Here is a 21,871-nt window from a genome sequence, read left to right on the forward strand (position 1 = left end):
AGGTTGGCAACAACCGCTCCAATTCATCCCCTAGCCTGGGAACCTCCATATGCTGTGGGTGTAGCCCTAAAAGGACAAAAAACAAAGGAGCTTGGAGTTCTCTAGTGGTGCAGCAGGTTAAGGATCCAGCATTGTCATTGCAGTGGCTTAGGTTGCTGTTATGGCATGGGTTCAATCCATGTGCAGTGGGTGCTACCAAAAAAAAAAAAAGGGGGGAGGGAACAAGCTTAGTTATTGTGTAAAACCAGATTGAATGGTAGATTCTGGCCTTAGATCACTTTTTTAACAGAGTTCATGGGGGAAGTTATATAATATAAAATTGGATCCTTATGCGTTCCCTTGTGGCGCAGCAGGTAAAAAATCGTGGAGCATCTGGTTTGCTACTGTGATTCAGTTTCGACCCCTGGCCCAGGAATTTTCCAAAAGGATCCTCAGAGCAAAGCATGAGGTTGTTGCCAAATGTATCTTGATTATTAAAATTTAAAAATTAGATGATTTGTTTTATTGCGAAATGGCATTTTATTCATCTTCGGTGAATTAAAACCTTATTTAATTCAAGATTAAACCTGACAAAGAATGGTTCATACTTGTTTTCCAGCTTAGGTAAGCACAGGCATGTGCAATTCTGACAGTGACAGGAACAGGATTTACATTTTCTCTGCCCTTCATTGTTAAAATTACATCATTCTTCGAGTTCCCGTTGTGGCACAGTGGTTAACGAATCCGACTAGGAACCATGAGGTTGCAGGTTTGATCCCTGGCCTTGCTCAGTGGGTTAAGGATCTGGCATTGCCTCGAGCTGTGGTATAGGTTGCAGATGCGGCTCGGATCCCACATTGCCAGCTACAGCTCTGATTAGACCCCCTAGCCTGGGAACCTCTTTATGCCGTGGAAGGCAGCCCTAGAAAAGGCAAAAAGACCAAAAAAAAAAAAAAAAAAATTATATCATTCTTGATGCATGTTTTTAAATTTTGTATAACTTGCGTTTTTAATCACACTACTTAAAAATAGTTCAAATGTATGTAAAATTCAGGATGTGTTCTTATAATTTTAGTATTTTAAAGAAGTAATCATAGGTTATTCTTAAATTCTCTATGGAAGAAAGGTTACCATGTCTTGGAGAACTGTGTGTTTGGAAAAACAGTATATTTTGTGAACCACTTTTGGTCTAATTGTCAGATTGTTTTACCTTGCCACAGAAGAATATGTAATTTTAAATATATGAGATTGTCAAGTGGAGACCTATTTTAAAGCAAATCCATGGGCAAAGGAAATAGAGTTGTTTTTTTTTTTTGTTTTTTTTTTTGTCTTTTTGCTATTTCTTGGGCTGCTCCCGCGGCATACGGAGGTTCCCAGGCTAGGGGTCGAATCGGAGCTGCAGCCACCAGCCTACGCCAGAGCCACAGCAACGCTGGATCCGAGCCACATCTGCAACCTACACCACAGCTCACAGCAACGCCGGATTGTCAACCCACTGAGCAAGGGCAGGAACTGAACCTGCAACCTCATGGTTCCTAGTCGGATTTGTTAACTACTGCGCCACGACGGGAACTCCAGAATTTTTTTAAGTTAAGGAGTAGTTGTATAACCAGATTGAGTGAGCTCTAGTTTTTAGCTTTATGTTATGATTAAGATGCTATTAACACTGTTAATGTAATAACTGCTTATTTTCTTTAAAATGAATTTACCTTCAGATATTTGGCATTCGTTCTTTGTTGATCTTCTCAGTTGTTTCATCAAGGTTTTTTTTTTTTTTTTTGGTTTTTAGGGCTGCACCCACAGCATATGGAAATTCCCAGGCTAGGGGTTCAACTGGAGCTGCAGCTGCTGGCCTGCGCCACAGCCATAGCAATGCCAGATCCCCAACTCACTGAGCAAGGCCAGGGATCGAACCCCCATCCTCATGGATTCTAGTCAGATTTGTTTCTGCTGCTCCACAATGAGAACTCCCAGTTAAATTTAGGTATTTAATTTTTATATTTTAAAGGATAGTATGTGTTATAACAAACTGTTTGGAGTATGTGTAATATGTATTAAGATGTGTAACGTATTAGACAAAAATATTGTGTAATTAAATATGTTTTTCCTATTGACATGTTAATGTTACTGTTTTTAGAATCTTCAGCTAGATGAGGAAACGCAATATCAAACTGCTGTTGAAGAATCTTTTCAAGTAAACATCTGAAGGCTGTAGACATCTCTGCATCTTTGTACCTGCAAGTGCCATCTTTAAGGAGAAAACTACATGAAGTCACCATTTCAGTAACTTGATGTGTATATTAATAAAAGTAATCCAGTCTATTGTTTTAGATTTTCAATTGAAAAATAAAGGTGGGCCATCTAAAAACTTCATCCTCTTGATAAGTTAGGACATTCTCTTTAAAGGCATTAAAAGGATTATATTTCATTAATATAATGGTGAAAGGGAATCCCTGTTGTACTTTATCTTCTTTATAGTACATATTCTTGATTTTTTTCCTTATGTTGCTTTTGAAATTTGGTGCAACTCCTCCCACTGACAATATTGTACACAGGTAACTCAGTAGCAAATTCTGAAAAATGTGATTGATATAAACCTAACAAATCTGAGCCAGTTTTCTGAGTTGCAGAATGGAGACTTGAAGTGCTAAATGAAACAATCCAAAGGAAACTTTTTAATACAGATTCTAGCCGAAGAATTCAACTATAATAAAATTGTATTTATATAATGTTTAGTATTTTTGAAGACTAGTGAGATTTCTTTAATAATTTTAACTCTTTAAAAAGTAAAAGCTCATTGTATGGATATTTCCTTTTTGCTATTAGAAGGAGATATTAAGAGAAAAACTTATTTCTTTGTCATACAGTTGGTAATTTCAATTCTTGTTTGTTTGGCTGACTAATTTGTAAGCCTAAAGTGTAGTAAGCTGAATTACAGCTCTTTGGCCTCAGAATTTTCAATAGCCAGAATTCCTGGTTATCTGAGAAGACTCTTTTATTAGATACTTTCCGTTGGTGACATTACATTCAACATATATATTTAAATGAGAGTTTTGACTTCATCTCATTCTAGAAATTCATTCAAAGCTAAAGATTATATGTATATATTCATACACTCTTGTATGTGTATATACACACACACATATGCATGCAGTTTGTCAGGTTATATGCAGAAATTCTATTAAATTTTTTTAAATGGACAAGCAATATGGGGTTGATGTATTTATCTGATTTGTTTAAAATTTTGTATATCACCAAATTTTTAAAGTAAGTCAAATACTGGGTCATCCAGTTGGCTACTATTACACCTTAAAAATTGAGTTTACACAATTACCTGTTTATATGGTGCTCATTTGTTATCTTAAAGATAATATGTGACTGTAGTAGTGTTATTGATTCTACCAGCACTCTGTTTCACTACTTTTTAGTCAAAACTGGGTTTGTTCGTAGTATTCATTAATGCGAATCATAAAATAATTTGTACTAGAAGGCCCAAATCACAGAATAAAAGATGAAGAGTGGATTAGCTGACATTCCAAACTAATATACATTGTTTATGCTTTCTTTAAAATAACTGAAAGAACATAAAATCTCAGAAGTAGTTTGCTGCTAATATATACATATATTGTATAAAAAGGTATATTTTGGTTTTGTTAAAACCCTTGTTGACTTTTCTACAGTGAACATTTTTTTAACTTGATTTAATAAAAATGTTAATTTTGGAAGTGGAGTTTTGTAAAAAACCTTTTTCACTCAAACAGTAGTGACTTTATTTATGGGTAATAATAACAGTCACCAAAAAAGCCATACATCCTAACATATGCCTTGGTTCTGTCATTCGAAAGAGTGATGTTTACTATGTGCTAAAACATTTCTCTGCAGTTACATGAATGTAATTGTAAGAATAGCTGTTTAATGAACTCTTTAAAAAAAAGAGACTTTTGACCATAGGCTTTTGCAGTTTAAAGCAATAACTTCAGTACTTTCTTTCAAAATTGAGTACTTTCAGTATGTCAAGCCATTCTGAGATTTGAGAACTTTAAAGAAAAATTGATGAAATTATGTTTTGAAGTTTATGGATTGGTTAAATATCGTTTATAGTCTTGTATGTCTTTCATATAACTTTTTCCACAAGGAAAATACTGACTTTATCTGCTGTTACCTGGGAGCTCCTCAATATGGAAATGTTTGTTTAAAACCTCCCATCCTTTTGTCAGTAGATTAGGAATAGGGATTGACTTTACAGACACATTTTAAATTCATGAGAAAGTCTTTGTTTTAAAGATGCATATGGCTGAGTCAGGATAAAGAAGGAAAACTATTGATACTCTACCCTAATTTCACAATACTATTTATAGGAAAGCTATTACCCTCAACAAATTACAGTTTATGTTGTTAAACAAAGTCTTATTTGAGATGTATTGCTTTATTTTTCAATTAAATGTGGTTTTCTCCTACTTGTGTGTCTAATTAAAATTTTGTCTAGAGGCAAACATGGTAACATTTAACTCTCATAATTCATCCTGGAAGACATGTAGGAGATAACCCATTATTTTGCACTTTGAAAAGTGGATAGGCGAAAGCACCACATGCTGATAAACCTCTTTTATCTTTATTTCAAATGTTAATCAACTTATAAAGCATTTTGTCAAGTGTTCACACAGCAGGATTTTCAAGCCCTGCTAACAACCAGGCAGAAAGCTAGTTAACTGGTTAATAGACTCTTTTTTATTGGCCATGCCCACAGCATGTGGAAGTTCCTCAGCCAGGGATCAAACCCATGCCACATCAGCAGCCTGTGCTGCTGCAGTGACAAGCCAGATCTTTAGCTTGATATGCCACAAGGGAACTGAACAGACATTTTAAAAGGGAAAAGTTACCCATAAATAGCTATCAGAGTTATAAGAATATGTATGTCAAATACAAATGTCATATAACTTGTGTGCCTAAAAAGTATTAATTACAGTCTTCAGTGAATCATAACTTTATTGGAACCCCTTAGGGCTGTTACTCAGAGGATAAACCCTTTGTGGAGGTGGTGACATTTGTAGAAAAGGTGTGAGACAGGATACATGTAAATATGTGTAGAGTAGAACTTAAAATAGAAATATGAATAAAGTACTCATTCTGTGATATCACGTAGTATGCAATACAGTTTTCGAATTATGCAGTACAATTCTGAGTAAGGTGGGAAATAGAAATGAGTTATATCAAGAGATTAAAAGAGGATAAAGGGACCTCTAGAAAATGTGTTACTTCCGGCCCACCGCATATTAAGTGCCCAGTCCTGGTCCTAAGAGATGGGAGAGTCACTGCGCTGTCTCTCACCCCTGGAGTAAGGAAGATAAATGTGTGTATTTTATTATGTACTTGATTGGCAAACTTGCATTAATTAAACGATACCATAAAATTTTGTATGTTGTAGGAATTCTTAAGAACATGGTGAGGGGCATACCATTGCAGAATATAAGAGTGGGCAGGAGAGTGAAAATGAAGGAGACATAAATGAGTTAGAATCATTCTATGGAGGTTTTGCAGAGGAAGAAAATGTATAAGGTGTGAGGGAGGAAATTGCCTACCTGTTATTTAAGGTTAATTTATGTATGGTATGAGGTATGGTGCTTGCATGTAGATAACCACAGAATATCCATTTATTTCTATCTTCTTAATTTCTTTAATCATGTCTTAGTTTTCACTGTGTAGGTCTTTTACCTCCTTGGATAAACACTTTTTTTGTCTTTTTAGGGCCGCATCTGTGGCATATGCAAGTTCACGGGCTTGGGGTCAAAATGGAGCTGCAGCTGCTGGCCCACACCACAGCCACAGCACAGTCAGATCTAAGCGGCATCTGTGACCTACACCACAGCTCATGGCAACGCCGGATCCTTAACCTACTGAGCGAGGCCAGGGATTGAACCCGAGTCCTCATGAATAGTAGTTGGGTAGTCCTCATGGATAGTAGTACCACTGAGCCACTATGGGAACTCCACCACATTTTTTTTTAACACCACATATTTCTATGTATTTTGTATAGGAAAATTTTGTATTCTGAAACTTTACTGAATTTATTTCTAACAGTTTTTTGGTGGAGTCTTTAGGATTTTCTGTATATAGTATCATGTCATCTGCAAACAGTGACAGTTTCACTTCTTCCCTTATAATTTGAATGCCTTTTCCTTTTCTTGCTTAATTGCTGTGCTGGAACTTCCATTTCTATGTTGAATACAGGTGGCAAGAGTAGGCATCCTTGTCTTGTTACTGATCTTAGAGAAAAGCTTTCATCTTTTCACTGTTGAATATGATGTTAACTGTGGGTTTGTCATAAATAACTTTTATTATGTTGAGGTACGTCCCCTCTGTACCCACTTTGTTGGGTTTTTATCATTAATAGATGTTGAATTTTTTTTTCTGCGTTGAGATGATTATTTGATTTGATTTTTTATCTTTCAAAAATGTGGTACCTGCTGCAGATGGAAGTTCCCAGGCTAGGGGTCAAATCTGAGCTACAGCTGCTGGCCTATACCACAGCCACAGCAGTGTGGCATCTGAGCTATATCTGTGACCCACACCACAGCTCATGGCAACACCATGTGTGCTAGTCGGTGGCTTTTTAAATTTTTTTGGTACTTCAAAAAAGGTGCTTTAAGGATTCTGCAGAAAAGCAAGTATTTTATATGTTAGCATTATGTTTTGATTTGAAAACATAATACTTTTTACATGGGAACATTGTTATGTTAATATTCAAATGCTTTTTTTCTTTTTTCACTTTTGGCTGCACCCCACAGCATGCGGAAGTTCCCTCTTGAGCTACAGCAACAACCTGAGCCGCAGTGGTGACAAAACCAGATTCTTAATTCCTGTACCACAAGGGAACCCTTTTAAAGTAGCTTACTTTATTAAGTCCCTTCTTGGTAAAGACTTCCTGAAGATTTCCAAGTTAGTTCACTTGGGATGGGCATTTGAGTGAACCTGCTGCCTACCAATCTTGTGTGCATTTGTATCATTAGTTTTGAATTTTGTATTTTTCAATGTTATTTTCTTATCTGGTTCCTCATTTAAAATATTTTTTTATTTTTGTGTCTTTTTTGTTTTTAGGGCCACACCTTTGGCGTATGGAATTTCTCAGGCTAGGGGTCAAATAGGAGCTGTAACTGATGGCCTACGCCACAGCCACACCAGATCCAAGCCAAGTCTGCAAACTACACCACAGCTCATGGCAACACCGTAAACTTAACCCACTGAGTGAGGCCAGGGATCGAACCTGTGTCCTTACAGATACTAGTCAGATTCGTTTCCACTGAGCCACAATGGGAACTCCCCCCAATTTTTATTTTTAATGTCAGTTACATCCCATTTGTGAATATTTATATGTATGTGTGTATATATATGTGTGTGTGTCTTGTATTACTTGGAGTATGATTTAGTATAAATCTTTGGTCCACGTAGATATATTTTACTAATCACTCATTAATTTACTTTTTTTTGGTGTTCACGCCAAAGGACAAGGTATTCACCCTCTCCCTTCCCCAAATACTAAATAAATTAGTGACAATTTAGTTTAAAGGAAAACTTGATTGACATTTTTGTGCTCAATATTTCTTTCTCCTAGATCTATTTTCTCTTTAGTCAATGACCTTGCTTTTGTTTATAGCACAGTTACCAAGGATTCACCTTGGACCTTGAATTAATGCTTCAGAAAAATCTTTCTCCTGATCCCTTTAGGTCTTTTGAAGAAGCCAATCCAGTGTGAATGAAATAAACTGGAAGCCTAAACTTTTTTGATAAAGGTTAAATTATGTATTTTCTATGTCTTTCTGAGAGTAGTTGGGTGCCCAGGAAGGAATTTTGTCAAACTGGGGAGGAGACGTTTGAAGGCAGTGTTAGTCATTGAACCGTGTAGTTCATAGTGTTTCTGTTTTATAGAGGCTCAAGGAGAATTTGGATGAGTTGTTCATGATCACAATAGCCAGAAGCAGAAGGTGAACATAGTGTTTTGCTCAACTGTAGAACCATGAGTTTCTCCTCAAAATCTACCAGTTCCCTGTATTCTTTTGCTCATGGCCCCTTCATATGCCTATTGAATTTGAGCTATTCAAAATTTCAGGCATGGGTAGAATAAATTGTTTCAAGTTAAAAAGGGGACAGGGAGTTCCGTTATGGCTCAGCTGTAATGAACCTAAGATCCATGGGGATTCGGGTTCGATTCCTGGCCTTGTTCAGTGGGTTAAGGATCTGGTGTTGCCATGAGCTGTGGTGTAGGTAACAAATGCGGCTCAGGTCTTGCATTGCTATGGCTGTGGTGTAGGCCAGCAGATGTAACTCCGATTTGACCTCTAGTATGGGATACTGCAGGTGCGGCCCTAAAAAGAAAAAAGAAAAAAGAAAAAGTGTTTGGGGAGGATGGGGAGGGTGTTCTCAGTTATGGAAGTTATATAGCTGCCCAATAGAGATATTTGGAAAACAAGCATCTAAGATCGTACCCATAAACATGTCATCTAAGGTAATTACAATTTTAATGTATGTCAGAATGTTTTATGCATTTATAAGTATAGCTTTATGTAGTTTTCATCAAGATAAGTGTGTTTCATAATCTTAGTTTTTGTATAACTCTATTGGACATTTTCCAAGATTCTGTATTTTTTCTTTATCAACCACACCTGCAGCATGTGGAAATTCCCAGACCTGTGCCACAATTGTTAAAACACTGGATCCTTAATCCACTTCGATGGGCCAGGGATTGAACCCACATCTCAGCAACCACCCAAGCCACTGCAGAGACAATGCTGGATCCTTAAGTGCTACACCACAGTGGGAATTCCTTTATGTTCTTGTCATGTTACCTGCAGAGTGCATGTGATGCTTTAATTTGGGAGGCTCTCAGCAAACAGTTGTCATTGTCATGGGGTTGTCACTTTCATCCCTATCGTCCTGGGGTGCAGTTTATCTGGACCTAGAGATATAAGTTCATCTGAGGCAGCTATTTAATTTTATTCATGTTATCTTGAGTTTCAGTCTCTCCTATGCTTATGCCACTCTTTCTAGTTAAATACTGTTTTTCTTAGTAGAAAAAATGGAAGTCAGGGTTATATCCCTAGAACCTAATGCTAAGAAATCTCTTACTTTCTTGACAGCTTTCTCACAACTAGTTAGTACTTGTTTTGTTGTGTTGAAATACTTGTTTTTCTAGGCATATGTGGCACTTGACTCTTATGGTTCTTTGATTCCTCTCCTTTGCTGGTCTTCTTTGACCAGGCATTTAAATGTTAAGAGTTCTTCAGGGGAGTCCTGTCTTGGCACAGCTGAAACGAATCCGACTAGGAACCGTGAGGTCTCGGGTTCGATCCCTGGCCTCGCTCAGTGGGTTAAGGATCTGGCATTGCTGTGAGCTGTGGTGTAGGTCAAAACGCGGCTTGAATCTGGCATTGTTGTGGCTCTGGTGAAGCCAGCAGCTACAGCTCTGATTAGACCCCTAGCCCGGGAACCTTCATATGCTGCAGCGTGCAGCCCTAAAAAGACCAAAAAAAAAAAAAAAAAAAAGTTCTTCAGGGCTCAGTCCTACTTTTCCTCTTGCTCACTGTATTCTTTATCCCTGATCAAGGATTCTCATCCCTAATTGTACATCAGTGACCATATTCATACAGGTTTCAAGTACCATCTTCATGTTAACCAATCTCAGGTTTTCATCTGCATGTCTCCTATATATCCCATAGGACCTATATATCCAACTGTTTACTCAGAACTTGTCTCCCAAACATTTCAAACTCGTGATAGCTAAGACCACACTTTACCTTCTCCTCATACTTAGTTCTTTGTGTTACAAAACTTAGAATCATTGTTGCTTCCAGCACTTGTTTAGGCTAAAAAAGCATGGAAGCTGTCCTTGGCACTTCCTTTTTCCTTACCTGACATATCCAATTCATTATCAAATCCTGTTTATTTTATTTACTGAATATCTCTTTAAATCTCTTTACATTTCTTCCTATTCACTGTCTTACTGCTACCCAAAGATATCACCCTGTTTGTGGAATGCTGTCAGTCTTCCTGAATCTGCTTTTGTTCAAGTATATATCCTTGAATTTCTCATCATTTTTCTGGTTAACATATCCAGTAACTTCCATTGTTCTCACACACACACACACGTACATACATACATACACAAAACAAAGCAATTTTTAACTTGGCCTACGAATCTACATGGTTTGCTTCTTACTTAACCTTCCAGGTTAAGGTTAACCACTTAACCACTGCACCAGGTCCAATCGGAGCTGTACCGCCAGCCTATGCTACAGCCACAGCAACGCAGGATCCGAGCAGAGTCTTTGACCTACACCACAGCTCATGGCAACGCTGGATCCTTAACCCACTCAGCGAGGCCAGGGATCAAACCCACAACTTCATGGTTCCTAGTCGGATTCGTTGAACACTGAGCCACGATGGGAACTCCACCTTTTCCTTTTTAAAGTCTCTGACTTGGGGATCATATTACCTTCCTTTGAACTTTCAATCAGTTGAAATCTGGTTATTTTCCTTCCATTAATTCATTTCTTTTCCAAAGAGAAATTTTGCTTTAAACACTTTGTTTCCATGAGTTCCCTCATGGCCTAGGAGTTAAGAATTTGATGTTGTCACTGCTGCAGCTCAGTTTAGATCCATGGCTTTGGCAAATTCCACATGCTGTGGGCAGGGCCAAAAAAAGAATTTCTTTCCAATCTATTAAGACACTCAATTAGGAATTCTTTTTTAAATTTTTTTATATAATTTTTATTTTTTTTCATTATAGCTGGTTTACAGTGTTCTGTCAATTTTCTGATGTACAACATGGTGACCCAGTTACACATACATGTATAGATTCTTTTTTCTCACATTATCATGCTCTATCTTAAGTGACTAGATATAGTTCCCAGTGCTACACAGTAGGATCTCATTGCTTATCCATTCCAAAAAAATACAGAACGCTTCACAAATTTGCATGCCATTCTTGCGCAGGGGCCATGCTAATCTTCTTGTATCGTTCCAATTTTAGTATATGTGTTACCGAAACGAGCATGATTATTTTTAATATTTTAGTGGAGTTAGGAATCTAGGGCACATGATTTACTACCATATTTTCTATGTAATATGGAGACCCTTAATATTAAGAATATCCAACTTTGGAGTTACCATCGTGGCGCAGTGGTTAACGAATCTGACTAGGAACCATGAGGTTGCGGGTTTGATCCCTGCCCTTGCTCAGTGGGTTATCGATCCGGTGTTTCCGTGAGCTGTGGTGTAGGTCGCAGATGTGCGGCTCGGATCCAGCGTTGCTGTGGCTCTGGCGTAGGCTGGCAGCTACAGCTCTGATTAGACCCCTAGCCTGGGAACCTCCTTATGCTGCAGGAGTGGCCCAAGAAATGGCAAAAGGACAAAAAAATAAAGTAAGAATATCCAACTTTATTGTTATTATCAGATGCCAATTTATCTGTTTTGATTTTGTCTGATATACATTTTTCCCCCTTTTTAAATATTTTTTTAATTTATTTTTTCCCACTGTACAGGAAGGGGATCAAGTTATCCTTACATGTATACATTTTTTCCCCCACCCTTTGCTCTGTTGCAATATGAGTATCTAGACATAGTTCTCAGTGCTTCTCAGCAGAATCTCCTTGTAAATCTATTCTAAGTTGTGTCTGATAACCCCAAGCTCCCAATCCCTCCCACTCCTTCCATCTCCCATCAGGCAGCCACAAGTCTGTTTTCCAAGTCCATGATTTTCTTTTCTGAGGAGATGTTCATTTGTGCTGGATATTAGATTCCAGTTATAAGTGATACATATGGTATTTGTCTTTGTCTTTCTGACTCATTTCACTCAGTATGAGATTCTCTAGTTCCATCCATGTTGCCGCAAATGGCATTATGGCATTCTTTTTTATGGCTGAGTAGTATTCCATTGTGTATATATACCAAATCTTCCTAATCCAATCATCTGTTGATGGACATTGGGTTGTTTCCATGTCCTGGCTATTGTGAATAGTGCTGCAATGAACATGCGGGTGCATGTGTCTCTTTTAAGTAGAGTTTTGTCTGGAAATATGCCCAAGAGTGGGATTGCAGGGTCATATGGAAGTTCTGTGTATAGATTTCTAAGGTATTTCGGAATTCTTTTCAATTGTATTCTAATAATCTGATAACCTGCTTTAGGAGATTTTTATTACCAACAATATGAAATATTTTCACTGTTTTCTAATATTGAATCTCTAAATCTGTTTGTATCTTTTGCTTCTGTAATAAAATTGCCAGTTTTGCTTCTTTGGTTAAACCTTTAGCAGAGATTTGAACATAGGAAGATTTACCTTATCAACTTTCTTCCACCGTAAAAATGGAGACAGTCATCTTTTTTATAGGAAAAAATGATTCATAAGTAGAGATACTTGATAAACTTAGAACTTGAGTGTTATTTTTGAAAACTATATGTACTGTTCTTTTGATATATAGCAGTTTCTTCAGACATGGATAGAACAAATTCCTTAGCCTGGAAATCAATACAGTTTTCCACTAGTCTCCATTTTACACTCTACAACCTAATTTTAGTCAATTGTTTGAAATTCTTTCCACATACTCTGCACTTATTCTCGTGTCTTTTCTTTTTAGTGCCTCTGCTTTGAATGCCTTTACCATACCTTTTTTTTTGCTGGAATTTTATTCACTTTTAAAGCTACAGCTCAACAATGTGAGTTGAATAGCTATGTTAGATATGTTTTGCTTGTGGTATATACATGAACGAAACAGACAAAAATCTGTGCCTTCATGAAGCTTATATTCTGCTTGATCCCCAAGCAGAATTTACTTCTTTTTTTTTTTTGCTTTTTAGGGCCAAGCCCACAGCATATGGATATTCCCAGGCTCGGAGTCCGATCAGAGCTACATGTGCCGGCCTATACCACAGCCACAGCAACATCAAATCTGAGCCGAGTCTTTGACCTGCACCATAGCTCATGGCAGTGCTGGATCCTTAATCCACTGAGCGAGGCCAGGGATTGAACCCACAACCTCATGGTTCCTAGTAGGATTTGTTCTGCTGTGCCATGACAGGAACTCTAGAATTTACTGCTTCTACAGTAGTTTGTTTAAACCTCTATCAGAGCATTACAATTAAATTGTTTAAATCTCTTTCTCAATTAGTTGTCAACACTACCTGCTCAACAGAATCACCCGGGAAATTTTGGAAAAACAATACCTTAGGTCCCATCTCCCGAGATTTTGATTTATTAACATGATTCTACCATGTAGCCAAGGTTAAGAACCACTGCACCGGGACCAACTATGAAATTTTGAGGGTTGTGGTTCACAACCACAAAATACATGCCTGGTATTGCCTTACACCTAACACATGGGGGCAATCAATAACTATTTGTTGACCTTTTTTTGTGGAAGCAGTAAGAAATGATCCTGGCCCTTCCTTAACTGAGCTATTAAGACATTGAGATGGATAGTCTCCAAAGGGCCTTTGAGAAATTGGGTTCATGACAGGTAATTATTAAGATGCATAATCCGGAGTTCCCGTCGTGGCGCAGTGGTTAACGAATCTGACTAGAAACCATGAGGTTGCGGGTTCGGTCCCTGCCCTTGCTCAGTGGGTTAACAATCCGGCGTTACCGTGAGCTGTGGTGTAGGTTGCAGACGCGGCTCGGATCCCGCATTGCTGTGGCTCTGGTGTAGGCAGGTGGCTACAGCTCTGATTCGACCCCTAGCCTGGGAACCTCCATATGCCGCGGGAGTGGCCCAAAGAAATAGCAAAAAGACAAAAAAAAAAAAAAAAATGCATAATCCATAAAAGCAAACAGGCAATATTCAAAAAATACTATGGAAAGTATTTTATACAGAAACGAGAAAATTCTTGAAGGTGTAAAAAGGAAAGGTGAGTGAAATTTAGAGAAGCTGAAGAGAATTGTGAAAGTGAAGTGGGGAAGATTATTCCTTTTACTTAGGAAATGCTCTAATTTTAATGTATTTGGGGACCATTGTTCTGCTTAATTCTCACAGTAATGATGAGTCAGGGCAAATATTATTCCCATTTTTCAGATGGAGAATCTGAGTCAAGGTAGGTGAGTTTTAGGTGACTGTGAAACTGCACCTCAGATTGGACTCAAACCTACAATCTTCTGATTGAAACCACACAAATCATCTCGGGACTTTATGAAGATCATGTAATTTATGGCTCAGCAGACAATAAATTCAGTGAGAGGAAAGTGATAGGTAAGAAGTAGATTTATTAATATCCTTTGTAAAGAGGTTTCCAGAAAGAGTTCCTGTCGTGGCTCAGTGGTTAACGAATCCAACTAGGAACCATGAGGTTTCGGGTTCCATCCCTGGCCTTGCTCGGTGGGTTAAGGATCTGGCGTTGCCATGAGCTGTGGTGTGGGTTGCAGACGCGGCTCGGATATGGCGTTGCTCTGTCTCTGGCGTAGGCCAGTGGCTACAGCTCTGATTAGACTCCTAGCCTGGGAACCTCCATGTGCCGCGGGAGCGGCCCTAGAAAAGGCGAAAAGACAAAAAAAAAAAAAGAGGTTTCGGGAAAATAGGGTACAAGAGGATGGTTATGTCCCAGGTCTTGAGCACATTCCTGGGGTGCCAGGTGAGGGTACTTGCAGGAAAGAGATTGAGAGCAAGCCTCAGGAAAGTCAGAGCAGGTTTACTGTACTAGATACACATGCCTGAGGCAGAATGTGGTCTGTCTCAGAAGGTGAGAGCAGCCCTGAAATATGGGGTGGGTAGATTTTATGGACTGAGTAATTTCATAGGCTAATGAGTGGGAAGATTATTCCAACTATTTCAGGGAAGGAGGGGGTCTCCAGGAAATGGGCCACTGCTCACATTTTGACCTTTTATGGTCACCCTTCAAACTGTCATGGTGCTTGTGGTCATATTTAGCATATACTAATGTATTACACTGAGCTTTTAAAAAAAATTTTATTGGAGTATAGTTGACTTACAGTGTTGTATTAGCTTCAGGTATACAACAAAGTGAATCAATTGTGTATGTATATATATATAGACAGAGAATACATATCCATTTTTTCCTATATAGAACATTGAATGGATTTCCCTGTGCTATACAGTAGATTATTGTTAGTTACCTCTTATATGTAATAGTGTATATATGTTAATCTCATCCCCCTAAATTATCCTCCCCAATGGTTTCCCCTTTGATAACCATATGTTTGATTTTAAAGTCTGAGTTCCTATTTTATAATTACGTTCTTTTGTATCATTTTTTAGATTCCACATATAAATGATATATATTTGCTTTCTTTGTCTGACTTCACTTAATATGATAATTTTTAGGTCCATCTATGTTGCTGCAAATGGCATTATTTTGTTCTTTTTTATGGCTAATATTCCATTCTTATTTTCTTTCTTTTTTTCTTTTTATGGCCACGCCCATAGCTTTTGGAAATTCCCAGGCCAGGGATTGAATCCAAGCTTCAGCTGCAACCTATGCCACAGCTGCAGCAATGCTGGATCTTTTAACCCACTGCACCAGGCCGGGGATTGAACGCACAGTGACCTGAGCTGCTGCAGTTGGATTCTTAACCCATTACACCCTCTACCACATTTTTTTTTAAATCCATTCCTCTGTCAGTGGACATTTAGGTTGTTGTTTCCATGTCTTGGCTATTGTAAATTTTGCTGCAATGAACATTGGAGTGTATGTATATTTTTGAATTATGTTTTTTTCACATACATGCCCAGGAATGGGATTGCTGAACCATATAGTAGTGCTATATATAAATTTTTAAGAAATTGCCATATTGTTCTCCAAAGTGGCTGCACCAATTTACATTCCTACCAACAGTGTAGGAAGGTTCCCTTTTCTTTATACCCTCTCCAGCACTTATTATTTGTAGCCTTTTTTTATGATGGCCATGTTGCTGAAACTAGACCTCTGTGCACAGATGCTAAATTGAATCTCAGAGAGGTTGGGGTGAGGGAGAAAGAATAGCTTTATTGCTTTGCTAGGCAAAAAGGGACACAGCTGGCTCTTGCTTTCAAAAACTGTTCCACACCAGAGGATTTGGTGAGGAGTTTTATAGAAATGGTTCAAGGGCAGGATTGCTGATAAGGATCAGGGTGTATAACAGGGCCTGTATTCCTTTAATGTGGCCTCAGGGGGATCTCCTGTTGAGCTTTGTGGTTCAGGGTTATCAAACTGTGACCTTCTCTCTGGAATGAAGAATGCTTCATCAAGCAGTTAACATCTTGCATTTGTTGGGGGCTTTAGTTCTGCAGATATGTGGAGTTCCCTTCAAGGCTCAGCCTTTAACTTACCGTACTAGGATGCATGAGGATGTGGATTCCATCCCTGGCCTTGCTCAGTCGGTTGAGGATCCTGCGTTGCTCTAAGCTGTGCCTGTGCAGGTCACAGATGCAGCTCAGATCTGGAGTTGCTGTGGCTGTGGTGTAGACTGGCAGCTGTAGCTCCAGTTTGACTCCTAGCCTGGAAACTTCCATATGCCACTAGTGCAGCCCTAAAAAGCAAAAACAAAACTCCTTGTTCCTCTTCAAGGAATATACATAAATAAACATATGTATATTTGGGAAACTGCCCCAAGGCTGCACCATTATTTCTTGACAATTTCTCCCTGTCTCTGCATCCTCTTGTCAGAATTTGGCCCTCAGTCTGCCAGTGCCTAATTGAAACACAGAGAAAGTTTCCGGTAAAGGAGAAAAAAAATAGCTTTATTGTTTTGCCAGGTGAAGGAGGGTCACAGCAGGCTAATTCCTTAAAGACTGTGCCCCCCTCTTGGGAAGTATCGCAAGAAGTTTTATAGTTAAAAGGAGAAAAACAAGTTTCTGTAAGAAGCAGGTTTGGAGGTAAATACACATTCTTTCTTTGGAGGGTGGAATCTTTAGTCATAGAGATTGGTGTCATGAGATCTCAGTGTGACCCTGGTGATCTTCTGGGTTATTGTGTCTGGATCTTTCCTAGAAAAAGAAATAGTTGCGAGAAGGGCATATTAGAGATTAGGGCAAAATAGGAAAGTCTTCAAAAGAAACATCATGTGCTTATAATTTGTGACTCACAGGTTGTGGTGCTCAGGGTGCCTAATCTATAGCTTACAGGTGATGCAGCTAAGACTCTAAGCTGTTCATTGTGAAGTATACATTTCAAAAAGAAGCCTACGGAATATAACTTTTCTCTTAGGTGTATAAGATGCCTATTATATGTGTTCCTTGAGAGGGAACCAGGATCCTGCCCCAAGGCTGTACTATTTTTGCTTGACTTCCCTAGGAAGTCAGGCAAGGTCATGCCTGAACGAGGCCCGTTTCCTAAGAACAGAAATGGGGGGCACAGAAAGACTCTTGGACCCAGGCGTCCCACAGGGCTGTGTCCGCTATCACCCTCCCTTCGCTGATAGTAACTGTTAGAACCTATCCTTTGGAACTCAGGGAAGGTCAAGGAGGCTGAATAAAGACTATCTCCTAAAACAAGAAATAGGGAACACAGGAAGGCTTTTGCACCCAGGAGATCCACAGGCTCTGCTAGTTATCATTAGATGGGTTTAGGTCACTGGTCCAAGGTTACCTACCAGTGTTGCCAAATGCAAGTTCATGTGCCCAAAGTACAGGGAAGCCAGACAAACCTAAACATTGGAGTCTGGAGCAGAGAAAGGTTTATTGCAGGGCCAAGCAAGGGGAATGTGTGGCTTGTGCTCAAAAACCCAAACTCCCCAGTGGTTTTAGGGGTAGAATTTTTATAGACAAAATTTGGGGTGAGGGCTACAGGTTGTACGGCTTTCTTCTGATTGGCTGGTGGTGAGATAGCAGGGCGGTGCTCTAGGCATCTTGTGCTCAGCCCGAAGTTACCATCCTCCACCTTGATGAGGGCCTTAGTCCTGCAGAGGAACTTAAGATATTATTATGTATATCCCTTGAGGAGGAACCTGGATCCTGCCTTACTGCTGCACTATTGTTTTTCTTTTTCCTCTTTTTTTTTTTTTTTTTTGGCCACAACTGTGGCATGTGGAAGTTCCCAGGCCAGGAATCGTGAAACTGCACCACAGTTGCAGCCTGCGCCACAGCCATTGGAACCCCAGATCCTTAACCAGCTGCACCACTTGGGAACTTCCTGCTCTATTGTTTCTTAATGGTTTTTCCTTTGTTTCGCATCACCCCCACCAAAGCCCTTTCCTAATTAGCAACTGTTTAAATCTGCCCTTTGGAACTCAGGGAAGGTCTAGGGCGCTGAAGCCTTTTTTCTACAAACAAGAAACAGAGGACATGGTGTAACGGAGGGGCTCCTGGGCACACAAGCCTTTCTCCGTCCTCCATTTCTCATTTTTAGGGAATAAGCTTCAGCCTCCACGACCTTCCCTAAATTCCAAAGGGCAGGTTCAAACGCTTATTAATCAGGGAAGGGGGGGCGGATGCAGAGACCAGGGAAGAGCAGCCAAGAGACAATAGTGCAGTCTTGGGGTGGGGTCCTGGTTCCTCTTCAAGGAATGTACATAATGACATCTTTGAGTTCTGCCCAGCTAAATCCTTCAACAAATGGAAGATTTTATTTTTTTGGTGCGGCATATGAAAGTTCCCAAGCTAGGGGTTGAATCAGAGCTATGGCTGTCAGCCTGCACCACAGCTCACAGCAATGCTGGATCCCTGACCCACTGAACAAGGCCATGGGTTGAACCCGCATCCTTTTGGATACCGGTTGGGTTTGTACCACTGTGCCACCACAGGAACTCTGGCAGATGTTAACTACTTGATGGAGCATTCTTCATTCCAGAAAGGAGGACCACCAGAACCAGTCCTGGGGCCGCTAAACACCAGCTTTGAAAAACGATGCAACATTTCCTCTACCTTGATCTTTATCTGGGACCCTAGTTCCTGTTTTCCACTTCCCAAACTATAAAACCATCTCCTAATCTCTTCCAAGGAGGGCACAGTTTCTAGGGCATTAGCCTGCTGTGACCCTCCTTTGCCAGGCAAAGCTATAAAGCTATTTTTTTCTCCTTCACCCAAAACTTTGTCTTCGTTTTTCTCTTCAGCGCTGGTGGTCAGAGGCCAAGTCTCGACAACAATGGAAAGGCTTTTATACCTTTCCATGAGAGGGTGCTCAGTTTCACCAGTTTAGTAGTAGGAACCTCTGGGACTAGAATTTAATCCCTAGTTCTTAATCTGATACTCTTTCCAACACACAGGCTGTCCGCAAAATGTGAAACTGCTCCCGAGCTTGGCTGTCAGGCAGAAGAATTTATGAACTCCACATTCCCCTTCTTCTACATGACAGAGTCTTCCCTCCAAACCTCCTTCTGGATCCAAAGCCCTAGAGAGTCTACCCTGGCATGCCTTCCTTATATTTATCCTAGGACTGAGACTCTGGGGCCTTTAGCTTATCGTACTTTTTCATTCAATGAATGATTTATATTTATTGAGTGATTAGTGTATCCCCGGAAGTGTGCTACACCCCGGACAGACAATATTGAGGAAAGCAACACAATCTTTGCCCACTTGACATTTTACAGTAGTGGATGAGACAGACATTAACTGTTCACAGGTTCACACAAATCTAAACTGGCAACCATGATACATTCTGCAGAGGAGAGGTCTGTAATGCCGTGAGAATGCAAAACAGCAGGATATGATTGTCAGAAAGGTCCCAGAAATAATGCCAGTTGAAATCAGATCTGAAGGAGAAGTAGGCATTAACTAGACAAAAGCAGGGGCAAGGTACTAGACTAGTTCTAGTCTTCTCCTTTAGTGCCAACTCCTTTCCAGCTTCACAAAGCCTCTCAGACCTCCCCAGAAAATGAGTAGCTGATTTTTATGATTGAGGAAATATGCTATTAAGTCAATAACAACTCTAAATAGTTTTATAATGAATTAATCATCCAACATTTATATACATTTGAACCATATTTCTTATTTTTGTGGGATGTTATCTGTTGACTATTCAGACAACACTTGCAATATGTGGCTTCCTTATACTCTCTAAGACGCCTAAGGGCTTGTCCAATGGGCTGTCCATCTCTGAGCTAATCTGTGGGCATCTACTGTTACCTGAAAACTGGGTTTGCCTTGTGGTGTGTGTTGAGCCAAAAGGCGCAACTAAGCCAAAGGCTCTGGAGAAGGAAGGAATTATTGTTATTTGCAGAATAAGAGCACTGGGGATCCTTCCCAAAGCAAAGTCTCCCTGAAGAGCAAAACTGGGGAAGTTTTAAGCTAAGAGTATGTGCATATTCATGAAGGGGCTTGAACAAAGGATAATTTAGCATAAAATTGGGGCCAAGATGGACCCCTTCTAAGCTTCAGTTGATTGAAGTCATGAGTGTTAAAATTATCACTCCATCCTCCACCTGTGTGGGGCCCTTAGTTTCTGCAGAACTCAAAGACTGTTTCAGCTTGGTATATATATCCTTTGAGGAGGAACCAGGACTTTGTTTTTTTATGGAACTATTATCTTTTTTTTTTTTTTTTTTTGTCTTTTGAGTTTTTAAGGCTGCACCAGTGGCATATCGAGGTTCCCAGGCCAGGGGTCTAATCGGAGCTATAGCTGCCGGCCTACACCACAGCCACAGCAACGCCAGATCCAACCCACATCTGTGACCTACACCACAGAAATGCCGGGTCCTCAACCCACTGAGCAAGGCCAGGGATCAAATTTGCAACCTCATGGTTCCTAGTCAGATTCGTTTCCACTGCACCACGATGGGAACTCCTGAATTATTATTTCTTTACTGCTTTTCCTTTGTTCCTGCATTCCCTCACTTCAAGATTTCACTGATTATGGAGACCTGTTCAAGGGCAGGCCTTGTGGCCAGGCTTAGATCACAAAATAGCTTAGGCCCCAATAGCTGTGGCTTCTTTTATTCAAGAAGGCCATGCCTACTTCTCTTTCTCCAGGTATTTCCCCCCGACCCTATCTGCTTATACTATTCCTGAAAGAAGTAGGGCTTTTTTTCCTCCTCTTTTTCCCTCCCCTACTAGTAGCAAAAGAGTATTTTTCAAGTGACTTCCTGGAGACATTAGTCTCAGCCAGTTTCCAGCCTTGTATCAAAGGATGGATGAGCTGTGAAAAGATCTTTGAATAAGTAACTCTGAAATGGAAAACTCATATTAAGGAAAGAGAGAACAAATACTGGGTAATGCAGTGATTGGTCAAGGTGTAGGTCAGAAATATCTTATTCAAACTGTACAACTCAGACCCGGACTTGAACCCATGTGCTGGTGTTCTCTGTGGCTATGGGGTGAGGGTGCTGAACCCTAACCACTAGACCATAAAGGCCAGCAGGCTAGGTGTAGGTCCCCAGTCCTTGTCTTTTTGGAGAAAAAATGTGGCAAAGAGACATTGTTAGTGAGGCAAGTAGAGTGTTTATTGAGAGAGAAGATATGTGTAGAAAGCACAAGTGGGCTCAGGGTGACAGGCAGACAGAGGATTATGCATTTTGGAGGTGGTTTAAATCACTTATATGGGGGCATTTCTTTCAGGTTTCCACTGGCCAATCATCTTGCTTTGTCTGCCCCTGAGTCCATATGTGGCCCGACTCAGGGCCCTTCTCTATGTGCCCACACATCTTTTAGCTAAGGTAGATTCTAGTGTAAGGGCTTCTAGGAAACTGACACACTGTATTATGGTCTGGGACCCCCTCCTTTCTCTGATCCCTGAGGAGCCTTTCTGCACATGCGTAGTTCCAGAGTTCTCCTTGACCTCAAGAATGAGAAATATGTGGTCTCTTTATCTTTTATCCAAGCAGGTCTCAGCTCCTCCTTGCTCCTGCCATAATCTTTATCTTGAAGTATCTGTCCACAGGGGACAGATTCCAGTTGCTCAGCCTGAGACCCATCTGTCTCCTGTCTTGCTAGGACTCAAACCCAGCCAAAGCCCAGATTGGGTCTTGAACCCATGGTGTTTGTT

General features: G+C 39.9%; 1 protein-coding gene and 1 non-coding gene across 5 annotated transcripts in view; one reads left to right on the plus strand and one right to left on the minus strand.

Moving 5' to 3' along the window:
- Positions 1-4,436, plus strand: part of RNF138 (ring finger protein 138) — a 47,773-nt gene extending 43,337 nt beyond the window's left edge. For all 4 annotated transcript variants that reach the window (XM_005665330.4, XM_013999276.3, XM_084964420.1 and 1 more), the window contains one exon: positions 2,117-4,436. In XM_005665330.4, coding sequence (XP_005665387.1) covers positions 2,117-2,185 — 69 coding nt within the window. In that variant the 3' untranslated portion in view covers positions 2,186-4,436. The remainder of the gene's footprint in view (positions 1-2,116) is intronic.
- A 6,484-nt stretch (positions 4,437-10,920) lies between these two features.
- Positions 10,921-11,026, minus strand: LOC146402794 (U6 spliceosomal RNA). The gene has a single exon (XR_014808784.1). It is a non-coding gene; the product is annotated as a U6 spliceosomal RNA (small nuclear RNA).
- Positions 11,027-21,871: the final 10,845 nt, after the last annotated feature.

Source organism: Sus scrofa, chromosome 6 (genome assembly GCF_054392235.1).
Source record: "Sus scrofa isolate SSC_HxYL_T2T_F1_AM1 chromosome 6, Sscrofa_HxYL_maternal_Yorkshire_Landrace_v2.0, whole genome shotgun sequence".
NCBI classification, from domain to species: Eukaryota; Metazoa; Chordata; class Mammalia; order Artiodactyla; family Suidae; genus Sus; species Sus scrofa.